The 18,488-nt window shown below is 59.6% G+C and overlaps 1 protein-coding gene across 3 annotated transcripts in view; it reads right to left on the reverse strand.

The window, feature by feature from the left end:
- TRIOBP (TRIO and F-actin binding protein) overlaps positions 1-18,488 on the reverse strand; it is a 55,872-nt gene that overhangs the window by 13,178 nt on the left and 24,206 nt on the right. For 2 of the 3 annotated variants that reach the window (XM_070506905.1, XM_070506906.1), the window contains exons 1-6: positions 10,097-10,285; positions 5,256-5,312; positions 2,689-2,757; positions 2,479-2,568; positions 1,982-2,091; positions 18-546 (exon numbers count right to left, since the gene is read on the reverse strand). In XM_070506905.1, coding sequence (XP_070363006.1) covers positions 18-546; positions 1,982-2,091; positions 2,479-2,568; positions 2,689-2,757; positions 5,256-5,312; positions 10,097-10,270 — 1,029 coding nt within the window. In that variant the 5' untranslated portion in view covers positions 10,271-10,285. Of the gene's footprint in view, positions 1-17; positions 547-1,981; positions 2,092-2,478; positions 2,569-2,688; positions 2,758-5,255; positions 5,313-10,096; positions 10,286-14,154; positions 14,293-16,453; positions 16,532-18,488 lie in introns of those variants that run through there. The other variant, XM_070506907.1, reaches the window with a different exon arrangement.

The following is an 18,488-nucleotide window of genomic DNA, read 5'->3' on the forward strand; positions in this document are numbered from 1 at the left end:
CCAGCCGTGATGCCTACCTCCTTCTCCAGTGCCTCGTGGCTGTCACTCGGGGGCCCCCGGCGCTCCCCACGGCTTTGGTTCAGCAGGGCGGTCAGAGGCACCCGCTTGTTCTCCCGCAGGGGCAGCTTCTCCAGCTCCTGCCACTTCTTCTCGATCTCCTCGCTGAGCCGGCTCTGTTGGTCCTCAGTCAAAGGGGCGCCCAGGCCACGGCGCGGCGCCTCGCCGGCCGGTGTCCCTGTCACCCTGCTGTCTGTGGCCTCGAACCACTTGCGTCGCTCCTCAGAGCGCTGAGCAAGGTCCCGCTCCAGCTCCTCCTGCTTGGCTGGACGGTCAAGAGTGCGGGCCGGGGTACGGGCCCGCTGCGGGGAGCCCTGCGTCAGCGGGGAGAGCTCTACATAGTCCAGGGATGGCCGCTGCCCATCTGCCTTCCGCAGGCCGCCGCCCCGGCTGATGACCTCGGAGCCCACGCGCGGCTCCCCCGCCTTCAGGGAGCCCTTCTGGGTGCCATGGCCATGCAGCGTGTTCTCCTTATTGCTGTCCGAGAGCCTAGGGCAGCAGCAGAGCCACATCAGGTGGGACCTTCCCCACTCAGGCCCAAACGAGCACTTCTGGAGTACCACCCAAGGGCCAGGGCCTGGGGATGGACCCCAGGGGAGGAAGCAGCCCCACCTGGAGGTCAGAACTAGATCTTCATCGTTAACAGCCCCGGGAACCATCCCAGCTCCACCACTTACCAGCAGAGGGGACCAGGCCATCTGGCTTCCCTCTCTGAGCCTCAGTCACCTCATCTGTCATATGGACAGTGCCTCTCACAGGAGGGATGAGGACCGGGGGAGCCAATGCATGCAAAGTAACCAGGAAGCCCTTTGCAACTGGCGACCAAAGCGTTATTACTAGAAGTACACGTGAGGCAGGGTCCTGGGCTCCCAGGGAACAGGGGGGATGCCCGTGGTCACTGCCGAGGCTGAGGTGAACAGTGACCTCTGGGTGCACAAAGCAGAGATGGTGGAGACTGAATAAGGTGGCAGCTCTCCTCTTCTTCCACAGCAGCAGCTGGGCACATGGTCGCCCAGCCCAAAACTACACTTCCCAGCATCCCCGGCAGCCACATGTGGCCACGTGACCACATTCTGCCCAGTGGGTGTGAGAGGACTGGGCGTGCCCTGGCCTGGCAACCTACAGTCCTCTGGCCCAGAGGCAGAGCTGTAAGCTGAGGGCCGCAGAGCTGTCCAGGCAGGTCTGGACTATCTACCTCTGGACTGTTCTGGAGAGAGAAATAAACTCTCCCTCGTTGAAGCCACTGTGTTTGGCTATAAACTGAATAGTCCAGCTGTACAGTCCTTCAGAGTTGACAAAGGGCCTCCGTGCACGTCCTCACATGACACTCGGCGTGACAGATCCTCAGCATGACAGATGAGGAATCTGAGACTCAACAAGAAAGCGACTGGCCTTGTTGAACAGCCAGGTGTGGCCAGGCAGGGGGACTCGCACTTCCATTCCTGCTGCCCAAGAGCCACCAATGCAAGCCCCCTGTGGGCGGCCGGGGTTTATACTTTGGGGGCCTCTACCACCAGGTAACTCAGCCCTCCTGCCCCTCTACCCACAGCGACCTCCAGAGGGAGTGAGCTCCCACCAAGACCACCCAGCCATCCCTTCTCCCTACCACAGCCTTAGCCCCCACCGCACAGAGACAGCCACCCACCCAGCGGGGCCCTCTGACTCGCCAGCATCTTCTCCAAAGGGCCGAGGCTCTCCCCACCCTCTGAGGATGCAGGGGATATAAAGCGACGGCAGTCAAACCTCAAATCCTCAATGCGCTTCTGGATGACTCAAGAAGGCTCATTGCCCTCTCCCCAGTTTGTTGACAGAAAAACTGAGGCCCAGAAGGTATAGCCACAGGGCCCTCAGGTGAGTGCCAGAATTCCACTCAGGGATGCAGGGTAAGTGCCTCCCCCAGGCCCCTGTCCACCCCAGCACGTACTTGGTGACGTCTGGGGCTGAGGTTGGGCGCACGGTCTTCCTCAGAGCTTCGATCCAGTTCCTCCGGATGCCCGAGGTCATGGCCGACAAGGTATAGACAGCATCCTTAGTCTGCAAGTCCACCCCACAGGCAGGTTGCCACCTGGCCAGCCTCATCACTTCCTCCCCACTGTGGACCCCGGGGAGGGGGGCCCTTCCCTCCCAGGAGGGTGTCTAAGCTCTCAAACCTGGAGGCGAGCAGAGGGGCACAACCTCCCTCCTCCAGCCTCAGAGGAGCCCGGCTGCTCCAGTGTCCCCAACATTCAAACCACCCCCGCCAGCGACGCCAGGATCTCCCTGGATGTGCTAAGTGTCGGCAGCAGGACTGCTGCCTGGCTCTGAGGACGGTCTCTAAATAAATGAGTGACAGGAGCCAGTCTCTGACGGTGAGCCACACTCCACACCAGCCCCTCCTCTGGGGGCCCTCCAGTCGCCCGCCCCCCACCGCAGCAGCCTCACGTGGATCTGGAAGCCGTAGTTTCGCTGCACCGCGAATTCAGTGACATCCGTGCAGGAGCGCAGGTCGATCTCGCCATCCAGCTCGTCCGCCTGCAGCAGGAAGGCCCGCAATGATCCATGCTCTCCGCTGATCCCGCTTGAGCCCCCCAAGCTTCTCCCGGGGGCCCCCCCAGCAACTGATGGGGGAGGAGCCCTCTCACTTCGTCTCACCTCCTCGGCCGTGGAGTCCCTGTAGTACTTGAGGCTTGAATCGGTCAACACGAACCAGTGCTTCTTCCACTGGAGAGGAGACAGGGCGGTGAGCGGGGGGTCGTGTGTGAGGAGGGCGAAATGAATGGGTGTCCTGGGCGCTGCCAGGTCAGCCATCCTGCTCACTGTAGGGCCTGGCACCCTCATGGCCCTGCTGAGGGGTGGGGGGCAGACCACAGCACAGAGCCAGAAAATCCATATTGGCAGTCAGCCCCCTATTTCCTCTCTGAGCCTCGGGGGCGGGGTCTGTGAAACGGGTTGGGTCGGTTTCTCCCGGCCCTGCTCTGATTTGGTGACCCTTCCATTCCCCTCCTGATCCTTTCCACCAAGATTGCCAAGGCTCCTACCAGCAGATCCCCCCAGTGCAGACCAGGAAGGGGCTGTGACCTGTGAAAGGTCATTCGCCTAGCAAGTCAGGGACACACGTCTTTCCATGTGCCCCTCTGGATCGCTTCGGAGGCGAAGGACAAGTCCCCCAGTGAGTTGGATGGAAGGTGGCGTGGGGGAGGAGTCTGAGTGCTGGTCGGATTCTGTTTCTTGATCTGGGTGCTGGTTACGCGCGTGCTCAGCTTGTGAGAATGCGTTACCCGTACACGCAGGGTTGGGCACCCTTCTGTGGTCTCTCTCTGCTCCAGCGGGGTGAGGCTGGCAGGACACGCAGGAGAGGGACGGGGGCACCAGAATAGCCTGACATGAAACATGCCAAACTCATCCCACCTCTGGGCTTCTGGCCATTCACTGGAATGCCAGTCGAGGTCCACCCACTGCCAGGGTCAGGACATGCCACTCAGTCCCCAGCCCTCCTGGGGCTCCCTCACATCACTGAGCCCTATCCACACTGTTTGTTATTTCAAGTACTTAGTTTTCTTTCCTCAAAAAGATGGGAAGTTTTCAAGGAAGGGTCAGGATGACGCTTTCTACTTCCTTCCACACTGCCCCTCCTAAGAAACAGGGTTTTAACATCCAACAGATCTAGGTTACAACTATTGTATCCCTTGCTAGCTGTGTGTCTTTAGTCAAGAGTCTCGACCTCTCTGAGCTTCAGTCTTCTGACTTGTAAAGTTGGGCCAATAAGGAGTCCCTAAGCCTTCTCATGAGGTCAGAAGTTCTGAACCCTCCCTTGTAAGTCTCTCACGGCACTTGGCATGGGCACAGGCACTGGGTTGTTGGGGACTGTTCTTCAAGGCTGGCCCTCTCAGAACCACCCTGCTCTCACTGAGGGGCCCAAGTGGCTTCTCAGGACCTCAACTGTCCCTCTATAAAGTGGGGCAGGGCTTCTATGCCAAATGACTTCTTTGGCCCTTCCAGGCCTAGTCTAGGACTGTCTGAGATGAGAGCTGGACAGAGCCCCGTGGGCATCAGGTGCCCCTAGTTCTGCGCCTGGAAGAGATTGAAGCCCTCATGGGCCTGTCCCCTGTCTGTGCACAGGGGCTGGGCTGGCTGAACTCCCAGAGCCCTTCCAGCTCCGACATTCCAAAACCCTGTAAGAGAATGAGTAACGGCCAGTTCTGGGTGGGGCCCATAATCTCTGCCCTTCGGAGACCCTGCAGGGGAGAGGGGGGTCACTGGCCGGGTGCCAGGCCTTGTGTGAGCCTGGAGCGCAGCCACCAGAGGACAGGCGAGCAGGCTTCGGGATGGAAAGCCGTGGGCTGGAGGGAATAAAGCATGTGGGTAGGAAACACAATGAGATTCCCTTTGGCTCTGAGCCCTCCCCGGCATGTGGCCTGCACGCAGACCAAGCTGCAGGCGCATGCAGGACAGGGGCCGGGAGACGTCCCCTCCCCAGTGGGGTGGGCAGGAAGCCAGCTCCAGCCTGGCAGCTGAAAGGGCAGAGGCAGTGAAAGGCCACCGTCCCTTCTGGTCCTAAGGATGGACACATTAGAGAAAGGGCAGTGTTATTAGCTGAGGCCCTAGCAGGCATGGGGGCTGTGTGGGACCCTTTACGTGCTTGACCTCTGTGACTCTGTTAACCACCCTGAAAACAATTGTCATTCTCCATTATGCCCATTTCACAGATGGGGTCACTGAGGCCAGAGGAAGCCATGACTCAACCAGTGGGGCCCCAGGTTGGTGAGACATCAAGCAATGTGCTTGAAGCCCCACCCCGGGGGCAGGGGGCTGTTGACGGCTGAGTCTTGGGAATTTGTACATGTCTCAGGCGGGATAACCTCTGTGAATCTTTCCACCCAGCCCCTCGGATGCCAGGAGGGCTCCTGGTGAGAGGAGGGCATGGGTGCAGGGCGTCAGTCACCCCGTCCCTGATGACTTTTATACACTGCAGACTACTCCAAGAGGCTGAGAGATGACCAGCAGCCTCTGTGCTCCCATCCCCACAGCCCAAGGCCCTTTTCTGTTGGACAAGAAACACTGTGCCCTTAGGATTCCCACTCTGGCCCCTCCCCTGCACCCCTTCTACCCAGAGGCCAGGGACAGGCCTGGGAAGCAGCTCAGCCTCCTGGGGTGCCCCAGGGACCCTACAGGGCACTGTGGCAGGTCACCCTCCTGCCCTCCCACTTCAGCCCTCCTACCTCTCCTGGCTCGTCCAGGATCGACATCCATCCTTTCTTGAAGTTGAGCAGATCAGGCTGTGGGGAGACAAGGAGGCAGATGAGTCAGCCAGCAGAGAACCAAAGGAAGCTGGGCAGGAGGGGGTGACTGAGTCTTGTAAGACTGAGGTCCTGGGAAGCCAGGAGAGAGGGCTGAGGGCCCACGTAACCCCCAAATCCAGGTCCCCCAGACACTGAGGCAGCCTTGGCCCCTTTCCCTAACATTCGGCAATCTCTGAGGGCCAAGAGCAGGGGGCCGCCGGGTGACTGGTGCACCCACCACAGCTGTCTCAGCTCCCCTCCCACTGACCTCCTTCCTGACCCAGGAATAAGAGAGAGGGGGCCAGAGAACTCCACCTGCAAAGAGACCCTTAGAGAGCTCAGAACAGGCCGCACCAGCAGGCTGAGGAAACCATCCAGTTCCTCCCACTGATGAGGCTCACCAGGAAAACGCCTTAATGCTCCTGCCCACCCCCAACCCAGGGACCCTCCTGTGGTCCCACCAGCCCTGCTCTGCCCTCATCTCCTGGAGATCCTGAAAGATGGAGTCAGGCCAAGGCTGGGGTCAGAGATCCTCAGTTCCCCCCCATCTCTGGAAGGGCTTAGGAGACGGCACCTCAGTCCTGGCAAGCCCTACCTGCCGGGTGCTGCCCAGCGGGGCACGGCCCCGGGGTCTGAGGGCTCCCAGCTGCAGCATGTTCCACAGGGGCAGTGAGCTAGGTATGCCCACCTAGGCCTGCATGAAGAAGCTGCTCATCCCGGCATTTTCTCTGGCCTTGCCCATCTGGTGGGCGTCAGTCACCAGACCCCTCCTGCCGGCTGGGGAGACCGCTCTCTAGTCTAAGTTCTGTCCCTCTGCAGAGTCTCAGCTCCTGCCCACTGGCAGGGAGGAGAGCGGGGCAGGCCGGGCTGGCAGACGGGGAGGAGGTGGCCACCTGTTGCCATGGCTCTGAGCCCGCCTATCAGCACCTGCATCGCAGCCTCACCAGGCCAAGGTGTCTGGTTGCGTGGAGGGAGCAGGCAGCATGACTCGGGGCTGAGCAGCGATGATGACATGACGATAGCAGCTGGACACCTGGAATCCAGAGCCACCTGACCTGGCCACCTCCCCTGACCCGCCTTCCTCCCAGGGAGCCCTTCTGCTCTTCTTCAGGGGGAGGAAGTGGCCTGAGAGGGGCTTGGGCCAGCAGCCTGGACAACCAGAGCCATTCATAGCCATGGCCATGGAACCAGGGGCCCTGGATCTCAGCAGGCCAGCAGCCCCACCCCTGCAATGCACCCCCTCCCTGCATACCTGTCTGAGGGAGGGGACTCGGGCTCTGCTCAGAGCTGGGAAGCCCTGGGGCTGTAGGCCCTGTCTCCCTCCCATGGGTGCCCAGGTCATCCCAAGCTATATTGAAAAGTGGTAGCCATGCTCAGGGCCACCAGGTCACCTGGGTTCACCTCATTCAAACTGGGACCTCCCGTGGCCCGGGGCCTGGCGTGCTGTGGCCAGGCCCCAGGGAAAGCCTGATGAGTCACAATGCACCCTCTTCTATCTCCCTGGTCTAAATTCCTGTGCTTTGGGGGCAGTCTCCACCTCTACCTCCTGGCCCTCAGGAGCCAGGCTTTCTGGGGTCACACGTGGAGCTGGCATCGCTGTGCTGACCCAGGGGAAAGCCCCCAGGAAGGACAAGCAGATGACCTAGCCAATCAGACTGCGTCAGGGCTAGATCAGCCAGAGGCTTCCAGAGCAATGACAGGCTGGGACCCCAAGGGCTGCCTGGGAAGGGGGTCACATCCCCTCCCTGAGCCCAGCTGCCTAAGTGGCAAATGATGGAGAGGTTCTGCCCTCCCCCAAGCTTTGCGAGAGGAATGAATGTGCCACATATGGAGAAGTCTGGTGACCCTCTGGAAGCTGGTACAAACACAGGAACGAGATGGCACGGTGACCTTGGGGAGAAGAGGCTGCCAACGTGAGTTTTAAACCTGCTGGCAGGGGAGGTCCTGCAGTCACCTGAGAACCACCCCGGGGTCAAAAGGTCCGATCACCTCAATCTCTCACGCCGCACCCTCGCCCACAGCTTCTCAGGCCGGCCACCCCCCTCCACCTGCAGGAACCCACTCTCTCCTTCCCCTCAGGCGGCCCGCCTTCTTCCCTTTGGCCAAGGCCACAGGTCGGCATGGCCTCCTGCCGGCCTGGACCATCCACATGGCCTCCTCTAAGCAGGGGGACCCACTCGGAAAAGCCTCGTGTCACAAGTCTGCTTAAAACCCCCAAGACTGGCTTCAAAACAAGGTCCCGCTCCCTTAGGATAGCACAAAAGTGTCAGTCCACCCGTTCAGCCTGGCCTCCCTCCTGCTTAGGGGGCCCCATGGTTATGTCACTACCCATCCTCTCTGATCCCAATACATCAGGACGCCGGGCCCTCCACATACGCCTGTATCCTGCTCCCGCTGACCAGAACCCCTACTCACGCTCACACCCTGTTGGAGGGTCTTTACTGCCACCTCGGAGGCCCCCTTCCCAGTACACACCATAGGCCGTGCCAGCTGCCCTCCCCCAGCCTCTGTGGCATCCATGACGATCTTGAAGCCACTTACTTATCCCTCACAGGCTACATAGAGGCACTCACAGGCAGGGACATGTGCTGTTCACCCTCCAGGACCCAAGGCACAGAGAATGTTTGTAGAAATTTCTTTCTTTTCCTTTTTTTTTTTTTAAGCACCAGGCACTGTTCTAGGCCATGAGATCAACTGTGAATGAGAGCTGTGGCCCCTGCCCTGGTGGGACTCAGGAGAGACAGACAATAAGCAAGAAAACAGGTATATAATTTGCGGCCAGGCAGCAGCTGGGGAAGGAGGCTCGGGGGCAGGCTGAGCCAGCCCGGAGCAGAGGGAGGCAGCTCCCGGGGCCTGTGAGCACCGGCCCACTCACAGCACCTCTGCCACTTGCTCCATGCAGCTCCCTGAGGGGCCAGGAGAGAGGAAAAGCTGTGTGTGAAGAAGGCAGAGGGACACTAGTCCCGAGCAGGCGCAGGTCTGCAGGCAGTCAGGATGAACCCAGCCTACACTGTCAGTGGTGATCACCAGCCTCTCCTCTGCCCCAAAACCGTTCATGGCTCCCCAGTGCCCCTGACGGAAGCCCGAGCTGCCTTTCCTGGCCTTTGAGGCCTCTTCCCGGCCCCTTGTCTCACCATTCCCCAAACATGACTGCCAGCCTTTGTCCACACTGTTCCCTCCGCCAGTCCATCTCCACCTGACAAAGTCCTGCACTCACAGGAGGCATCTCCCTCGGGAAGCCCCCTCCCACCAGCGGGGCTGTGCTGGCTGTGCTGTTCCTCCCCACGTGCCCCCACAGGCGCGGCCAGCAGCCTTACCCTGCTCAGCATGTGCCTCCCGGGGAGAGGCAACTGTGTACATTGCTTATCTGGCCCCAGAGAGAACTGGGCCAGACCTGGACACAAATTCTGGCTCAGCCGTGTCACCTGGGGCATGTTACTTCACCTCCCTATGCCTCAGGGTCCTCATCTGGCAGATGGGGAGTTACCACCAACCTTAAAGAGGCAGCTCCGGGAATGTGAAAGCACCCAGGCCAGGGCCTGGCAGGCACCCAGGGGGCAACGCCAGCCCCGCCCCCTGGCTTGGGGTGGGGAAGGCAGAACACTGACTCAGCTCCTCCCCCGACATCCCCCTCTGCTCCCCGCCGGGGGAAGGGGAGGCTGCTGACGACAGGAAGGGCCCGCAGGGAGGTGGCAGGATGTGAGGAAGTCCAGGCAGAGGCCAGGTCATCACACTCACAGGGGCAGGGGCCATGGTGCCAATCCCCCGGCAGCCCCGCCCACTCCTGGTCAGGGTCTCCACTCACTCAACCTCCCGCAACCCCACCCTCCAGGCTGTCGGAGCCTCCCTAAGCACTAGTCAGAAACCAAAAGCAGCTCTGCCCCTCCCTTCCAGAACCTCACAATCAAGGAGCCAGACTGACCTAGAAAGAGGTTACCCCTTCCCTTACACTCAGGATAACCTCGGACAACTCACCAAGTCCCCTCCTCAAGCCTCAGTTTATCCGACTGTGAAATGGGGATAATGGTGAACACGGCTGTGCGGTGCAATACGATAACTGAGGCGATAACTTGTAGAGCTCGGGGAGGGCTCATCCCCAAGAGAAAGACAAGCCCCTGCCACCGTGTCCTGGACCCCCACTCGCGGGCTTGCCCCACCCAAGGCCCTAGCTCGGCTGCGACGGGGCAAGCCCGGGAGAACACGGTATCCTGCCGCTTGAGAAACCCCAGGATGGGCTCCCAGACAGGGCGGGACGGGGCGGCCCCTTCTCACCCACCCAACCTCCGGCCAGCGCCCACACGGGTGGGCAGCCTTCCCAGGCCGGGGCAGCGCCACCCATCCGAGCCGGGGAGCGCCTCTCTCCAGCCCGAGGCGAGACCCCAGCCCCGGGCCAGGCCCGTCTCCGCCCCTCCCACGGCCCGGAGCCCCGGGAGCCCCGGTGGGTCTGGCGGCTTGGAGGAATCGGATCAGGTCTTCACCAAGGGGGCTGGAGGGGAGGGCCACCCCCAAACCGTTCGTGACTGGTCCCGCAAAAGTGAGGACGGGGTGCCCGGGACGAGGCGTGCCCATCTCCTCGGGGTGACCTGGGCTTCTGGCCGGGGAAGGGGAGGCCGGCCGGCCGGCCCGTGGGCTGGGGCGCCCGTCTTCCGGCCGAGACCTCCTCTCGCCGCCAGGCAGTGAGGAAGGGGCGGCCGGGCTGGGGCTCGGGCTCGGGCTCGGGCCGCCGTTCTCACCCGGCCGGGGGCGCGCGGGGGCGCGCGGGGGCGCCCGGGGGCACTCACCGTCATGGCGGCGCCCCGGGGCGGCGGGAGCAGGAGGCAGGAGGGTGGAAGGCGCTCTCGGGCCGGGCTCCGCGGCGCGGGAAGCCCGCCGCCGCCGCCCCTCTCGGCCGCCTGCCGCCGCTGCTCCGGCCCTTCCCTTGCCCGGCGCTGCCCCGGCCCCTTCCATCCGCCCATAAAACTTTTTTTTTTTTCAAACTTCCTGGGAGGACCCGGGCGGGCCAATGGGCGGCCGGGAAGCCGGGACAAACAGCGGCGGGGGCTGCGGGCGGGCCAATGGGGGCGCGGGACGGCCCGGGGGCGGGGCCTGCCGCAACGGGACGGGCGCGCGAGGACCGGCGGATGGGGGCGGAGGGAGGCAGGGAGGCAGGGAGGCAGGGAGGCGGGCCGGGCTCCGGCCGCGGGCGCGCTGGGAGGAAGGAAGAGCCCGGCGCGCAGGTGACTCGGTCGGGCCACGGCGCCGAGTGCGGGGTGGGGGCAGCCGGGTGTGGCCCTGCGTCGCCCCGGCTCCGGTTCCCCGCCCCAGCCGCGAGCCACCGGACGGAGCGATGGGTCCACTAGGCCTCGGTGCCTCGGTTCGATGGAGACGTGGGCAAAGCACCCAGTACTAACAACCCAGCGGCTCCCACTCCCCGAGCCCCGCTCGTTACCTGTGATCGACTTTCGTCCTCATCAAGACCTGACAGGGAGGTGTCCTGTCCCCTTCTTGCTAATGGGAAAACGGAGGCTCAAAGAGGTGAGCCGACTTGCCCAAGGTCGCACAGTAAGGAGAGACGGGATTCCTAGCACGAAATCTAAGCACAAAGTGAGTTCTGGAATGGTAAGGCCTTCCCCCAATGCCCTCTCCTCACAAGCAGGTCTTTCTCGGCTTAGGAGTCTCATTTTGGGTTCTTGGGTGCGGGCGCACACCCGTTTCTCACGTTCCCAGAGCACTTAGCAGTTTGTGAGAGGCTTTTTGCCTGCAGGAGCTCATCTGAGCCCTGCAGCAGAGGAAAGACCTTGGTGGAATTTCTTGCTAAATGCATGTGGTAGCTTGTGTGGCATTGTGACTCAAACCGTGTGTTAGCTTAAGCAATGTGCTTAACCTCTCTGTGCCTCAACTTCACCCTCTGTAAAATGGGATAATGCTGTTATCTCATGGGGTTGCTGTAGGATTATGTGTTAAATTAAGTAAAGCACCTGGAACAAACCCTTTATCCCCAGGTGGCTAGGGGACCTTAGAATAATTGCCATTTCAATTATTCTGCCATCTCAGTTTGGGGTTCAAAAAGTATTGCTGTCAAAATTCTAATTACTATCCGCATGTCACAAATACAGAAATGGAGGCCCAGGGAGCTGAAGTTCTTTCCCGGCACTTCCCAGTGGGTGTCTCTCCTCCACCCCGAGGAATGAGGCCAAGGGTCAGCCCACCTTCCTCTCGACATGGCCTCTGGCATCCCCATGCTGTTTTCCCACCCCACCCCTGCACCTCACTCAGGCATCGGTCCCTGGGAGAGGGGGTGAACACACAGGAGACCTCACCTACCACCAGTGCCCTGGCCCAGAATCAGCCTCCTTGCTGGTTTGCTGGCCTCTAGGACGACCCTTCTAGTACCCTCAGCCCTGTGGTGAGACCGCGCCCCTACTCAGCGTTCTTCAACGCTTCCCCAGTTCTAATAGATCGGCTCTACGTTCTTGTTCCAGGGAGTCAGCGCCCGGCGTAATCTGGCCCCTGCCTTCTGTCCTCTGTCATTATATACACACATTTTACATGCTAGGGATACAGGGCGCTGGACAACTGGGAATTCCCAGAATAAGCCAGGTCTTTGTCCCTTGGAGGGGACGGCACATGTTGTTCTCTGCCTGTCTGGAACGTTTCCCTTCCTGTCCTTCGTGCCCCAGCACATACACACTCTCTCTCCCCCTCACTCTCCCCCTGTCCCTCCCTCCAAATGTTTGATTGCCTGGAAAATTCCTCCTCACCCTTCAAGTCTCGGTCCAAAGGAAGCCACAGTGCCCCGAGCGCAGACTTAGAATCTCCTTGGCCAGTGTTCCCCACCTCAACTCCCTGCCCAGTGCTCCCCGCATCTGTGCATTCCCCCACTGAAGTGATGGCCCCGCTGTGTCCTAACCAGTTACATGGCATTGTCCTCACCAAACTGTGAGCTCCTTGTGGGGAGGGATGGGGCGTTCTAGCTCAGAGGCCGGCCCAGGGCCTCAGCCCATAGTAGGTCCTTAGGAACAGGGGTCAAATGAAGAATGAGCAAATGGAGGAATGACTCCCTGACCACAACTTGCCCTGGAAGGACAGGATGGCACAGCCTCACGGAGCCGGGAGTGAGTTATTAACCAGAGCCACCAAATTTGGGGGTTATCCAGTCTCAAACCATCACTCTATTGAGGATAACAGTGGGAGGCTCAGAAAAGGGAGAAGTGGTCCAAAGCCACACAAGTGAGGGACGGAGACAACCCAAGCCCAGGCTTCCTGGCTCTTGACTTTGAACTAGCGTGACTGTCCAGCCTGAGAGAGGTTTGAAGCTGCTCTAGGTGACTGTCGGCACGGCTCCACTGGGAGTTCCACCCCTCAGCTCCTGATTTTACTCATCCCCAGATGAGAGCACAGCTGCAAACTCACCGAGCCTCAGTTGCCACATCTGTCTAATGGGAAAATCCGTGGAGACACTCGGGCTGCAAGGAGGGCCCAGGGAAATCAGGATGCACAGAGGTGGGGGGCTCTGAGGTCAGCCACAGCAGGGTTCAAATCTTACCTCTGCCCCTTGTGTGACCTAGAACAAGTGATTTCTCCTCTCTGAGCTTCCTTTCCACACCTGTAAAATGGCCAGGATGGACCGTACCTGCTATGCCTAGTGGCGAGGGTTAAATGCATTCAGGCATGCCGTGCAATGAACACAGAGCTGAGCACACAGTCGGTGCATAACACATGCTGGTGATCATCCCCAACATCATTATCCCAGAGTTCTTGTCCCCATGTCTCTCTTCCTCTCTCCACCAGGGACTCACCTGGCCCCTCCTGCCAGACCTGCTGCGTGTGGGTGACCTTTAATTACTCTGATAAGATAACTCACACCCACAGCTTGTGGGTACCACCTGGTCACCCTCGAGTCTTAACCCCAGAGGGCAGCAGAGAGGAGATTCTAATGTGGAGGGGAAGGTTAGTTTTCAGGGGCCCCCACCATCATGGCTCTGTGCATCCTGATTTCCTGAGCCCTCCCTGGAGCCCTGAGGGTCTCCATAGATTCTCCCCGCCAGACAGATGTGGCAGCTGGAGCTCAGTGAGTTTGGCGGCCATCGTTCTCTTATGGAGGAATGAGGAAAATCAGCAAGAGGCTGGCTCCTCTAGACCCTGGCGCTGCGGCCTCAGGCAAGTCAACTCATCTGAGCCTCAGTGCCTTCATCTGTAAAATGGGTAGACTGTCTCTAATATGGCCAGCCTAGTACTGACCCAAAGCCAATGAGGGTACAAGAGTCGGCCTGTCACTGAGAGAAGAGACCCCACCAGCGTGTGGCCCCTGAAGATGGCCAGGCCCCTTCCCTCCCCCTGTGTAGAGGGCAGGAGGGAGCAAGTCACAGCTGCCTCCCCTCCCTGCCCTTGAGGAAACCCCGAACCAGAGGCCTGAGTGTTTACAGCCCTCTCTGGGCAGGGGATGTGTTACGTAATGCCAGATGTTTGTGAAACTGGCGCAGGCCCAGGTCTGAGACACACTTTGCAATCCCAGAGCCCCTTGCAGGCCTTCCCTTCCTCTCCTCCTTCCCCCCAACCTGCCTCCCCTCGGCCTAGTTGCTGACTGGGAGCTTTCGCCTGTGTAGATTATTCACTCACCCCTCACCCTGAGAGCTGAAGACAGCCCAACCCTGCCCTGGCAGTGGGAGATGCTGCTCAGAGCAGGGACCACAGGGCGCCTAGGACTCTGCCGCCATCTCTCCTTTCTCGTGCATGCGTGCGTGCGTGCGGGGCCCCAAATCCCTCCCTCTCTCCCCCACTCTCTCTTCTTTGACTAACCTCCCCCTCCCCTACCCCTCTCCCCCCCCTCCCCGCTCCCACCCCACTGGAGCCAGCCTACCCTTTGCCACCTGAGGACCCCCAGAGACAGCAGGAACGGATTGAACAGCGTGGGACGGTCCCCGGGCATCCGCCATGAGGTCACCAGTCGGCCCTTGAGTAGGCTCCCAGGCTTGCCCTCCGCTGGCCTCTTGTCTGCCTGTCAAACAGGGTCCAATGTTGGCCCCCAGGTCCCTTTTGTGGGATGGGGGCATCCCTGACTACAGCCTCCCCTGCCCATTGTGCCATGCCCCCCTCAAAGGCCCAGGGCTCCCATCTTCCTCCTCTCTCCGAGCTGCTGAGAAAAGAGCCTGTTAACTCGTTCACACTCCATGGTGTTTGACAGGATTCCTGCAGCTGCAGCCTCGAGGACATGCGCTTCACCCCTAAAGTCAAACCCCAGGTGGCCAGCGGGAGGGCAGTGCAGGCCACCGATGTGGGCTCAGCCCGCGGAGAGTTTTCAGGTTACTTTGCGTTGGGTTCCAGTGTTAAATAATCAGGAGGTTGAACATATACTTACATACTTCTAATTTCTCTCAAAATATCTAAGGATGGGGAGACTCTGGACCCCTCTTCCCCGTGGCGACAACCATCTGAAGCCAAGGGGTCATACGAGGGCCCCCCAATCGCAAGTCCCCCTTCTGCCTACTCTCCTCACCTTTGTGAAAGGAACGAGTCACAGACTTCCACAGCACCCCCAGCACAGCCCCCAAAAGGCACCCCCTTAGGAGTCATCCTTGTTGGGGAAACTGAGGCCCCAACGAAGCAGAGACATTTGCCCCAAGTCACACAGCAGGTCACTGGCAGAGGCAGGACAGAGTCCAGGTGCCCAGCTCTCCAGAATCCAGAGATTCTCTGGAGGCGGGATGTGAGGCATCGAAGCACAGGTCCAGGGGCTTTAGGGGAAGGCCTGCCCCCAACCCTGCCACCACGTCCCCCATCACAGCCCTGACCGCTAGACCGTGAGCTCCATGCTGGCGCTGGAGCTCACGTCTGGCCCCCAGTTAGGCATGCAGAAGGTGGTCACTAAGGCCATGTGAGTGAATGAATGAACGAAGCAGTTATCAACTGTGTCCGGTCCAGGCTGCCTGGGGTGGATGGAGAGGTTCTCCATTTGTTGGGACGGCCCATTTTGTGGAGACTAGAGGGGGACCCCTGTACTGCTATTTCCTCTTTGTTCACAAAACTCTGGCTCCAGGAAGTGTGAAGAAATAACCCAGAAAGAGGAAGAGCGACGTTGCTGGAGCCGCCATGAGAGCTGGAAGTGCCTTTCGCGATCAGGCTCCTGTTCCCTCCCACTTCCCAGAGGGGAAGACTGGCCCCCCAAGTGCGTGGAACCCAGCTGCAGCTGCTCGAGGTCATGCAGGGAATCAGCCCAGCCAGGGAGCGGTGGGGGCGGGGGAGCAGGGAGAGGGTCCTCGGCCCTGGGTTCTAGTTTGAGGCCAGCCACCGACTGGCTGAGTGACCTGGACGTCTCCCCTGCCCCTTGTTTCCTCATCTGCGCAGGGAGGGGTCGGGCAGAATCCCACCAGCTCTGACTCGCAGCAGGGCCAGACTCGGGGGCTCCAGCTGCCCTTCAGAGGCTCCCCCCACCCAATCACACCTGGCTTCTCAGGGTTAGGTTAGGACAGGGAACAGCAGAACGGCAGGATGAGGAAAACACAGCCCCGACAGCCGGTCTCCTCCTCCCCGCCCCCCGCTACCTCAGGCCCTCAGCTCTGACCTCACCTCTCTGGAGGCTGAGGGTGATGAGAACAGTCTGTTTGGCAGGTCGTGGGGAAGGGAGGGGCAGAGCAGTGCACTCCAGCTGCAGCCAGGCCTCAGAGCAGCCTCAGTGGGCCCCACCCCCTGCATACGTCTCTCCCACCCCAGGACCCTGGAGACCCTCCCGGCCCGGCTGACTGCGGCACCTCCTCATCCCTCTTCAACCAGCTCCTGGAAGCCCTACCCTTTCTCCCCGCCTGGCCAGTCCTCCAGAACCAGAAGGACCTTGCTTTCAGAGACCATAGGGGCCAAACCTCCCTTTGCCCAGGGAAGGACAGTGACCTTTTCAGGGCATCCTAGTAAGTTAGAAGCAGAACCCTGGGCTTTGGGCCCCAGAATCGTCCACCCACCCTGGTCCCTGAGCCAGAAGGTGGTTCTGCTGCCCAGCTCCTCCAGAGCCCCTCTTCTCAAGGCCCCACCAGGCACACAGATGACCCCATGGCAGAGCCAACTTTGGTCTGGATGATCCCAGAGCTCATCTGAGGACCTCAGCCTACCTCTAAACTGATTTCCCTCCCCTTCCCCTCCCTACGGCCCCACACCCACAACCCAACTACCGAGTCTGTCTGCTTCTCATCAGTCAGTGAGTCTTGGCCTCTGCTCGGTTCTGACTCTTCAGGCTCCTCTGGTTGGAACTAGAGATGAGAAAGAACACAGCTTAGCGCAGGCTATTGCCCAGGGTTCTTCCACCTATCCACTTTCTTATCCATCCACTCATCATCCATCCATCCAACATCCATCTAGCATCCAGCATCAATAGATCCATGTATCCATGCAACCATTCAACATCCTCTTACATTATCTACCCACTCATCTATCCAACATCCGTTATCTCTTTTTTTTTTTTTTTTTTTAAGATTTTATTTTTTCCTTTTTCTCCCCAAAGCCCCCCGGTACATAGTTGTGTATTCTTCGTTGTGAGTTCCTCTAGTTGTGGCATGTGGGACGCTGCCTCAGCGTGGTCTGATGAGCAGTGCCATGTCCGCGCCCAGGATTCGAACCGACGAAACACTGGGCCGCCTGCAGCGGAGCGCGCGAACTTAACCACTCGGCCACGGGGCCAGCCCCCATCCGTTATCTCTTTTATATATCCACCCTCTTTTATTCATCATCTATCCATCCATCCTACATCCTGTGTACCCTTCCTCAATCCATCCAACATCCTTTCATCCATCATCCATCTATCCATCCTTCCAACATTCATTCACTATCCATCCATATTCCACAACATTTACCCATCCATGTGACATCCATCCATCCATCCATATTCCACCCAACATTCATTCATCCATCCATTCATCATCCCATCCATCATCTAAGCAATATCCATCTATCCAACACCCACCCTCTGTCCATCATCCATTCGTCACCCATCTATCTGTCCATCCACTCATCTGTCATCCATCCAATATCTATCCATTTATCATTTGTCCAGTGTATATCATCTGTCCACCACTCATTCACACATTTGTCATCTGTCATGCATCCATCATCCATTGACCCACCCATCCGCCATCTGTTGCTTGCATGCACTCAAGCATCCATTTATTCAGTGATCAATGAACAGGCATGTGGTGAGTGAAGAGCATCCTAGGCAAGGGGAACAGCATGTGCAAAGGTAGAGAGATATGGTACAGAGCTCTGCAGCCAGCTCAGCATGTCTAGAGGGTAAATCTGGGGTGGAAGGAAGGCCAGGAGGCCTTGAATGCCATGCCAAGGATTTTCATAGAGGGTGAGCAGCTGGAGCCCCAGCAGGAACTAGTGACTGCCTCTATTGTGTCATCTTTGAAGTGTCCTTAGCCACCTGATGCCGCAGCCCCACCCAATCACCATCTCCTAACATCCCAGGGACCCCTGAGCCTCACCATGGAGTAACTCTAGCTGAAGATCCCTCCGCCCTCCCCCCTCCCATTTGCCCAGGCCAGCCTGCAGCGCCCCGGCATCCACTGGGACACAGCCTCTGGCCCTCCCTGAGCGGCCTGTGGCCTGCCTGCCTCCCTAACAAGCCTGACAGCAATTTGGGGGCAGGACCAAGCTGGCTCATCACCACATCTCTTGTGTCTGTGCATTGAGCTAATGAGAGGAAATCAGCAAAAGCCACAGGTAACTAAATACGGGGAGGTGGCTCCCCAGTCCTGCCATGGGCTCAGAGCCTTGACAACTTCGTGGTCAGAAGCTCGGGCTTTGGATCGACTTGGATCTCTTTTCTCATGACTTATGCTTGTGTGACCCATGGGAAATCCCTGACAAGTCTGAGCCTCAGTTTCCTCATCTATAAAAAGGGAACAGTGGCAGCTGCCTCATGTCTAGTGGAGGCATGTATGACAACGCATGTGAGGCACTAAGCCGGGCCCCACACACTGTCAGCCCTCCCCCATCAGCCATGGGGAGGCGGCACACGTGGCGATGAGCAGGGTCTGGAATAATGAGCAAGAGCCTCTGCGTCATCCCATGGGGCCTGTCAGGGAAGTTGGTCCCATCTTACAGGGAAGACCGGGGCTGAGAGAGGCTGGGTGTCTGAACCCATGGGCTGCGTTCCTGGGGAGCTGAGGCCGAGTTGGTAGGGCTCATGGCCTGCAGGACCCTCCCCAC

Source organism: Equus asinus, chromosome 4, assembly GCF_041296235.1.
Source record: "Equus asinus isolate D_3611 breed Donkey chromosome 4, EquAss-T2T_v2, whole genome shotgun sequence".
Lineage (NCBI taxonomy): Eukaryota > Metazoa > Chordata > Mammalia > Perissodactyla > Equidae > Equus > Equus asinus.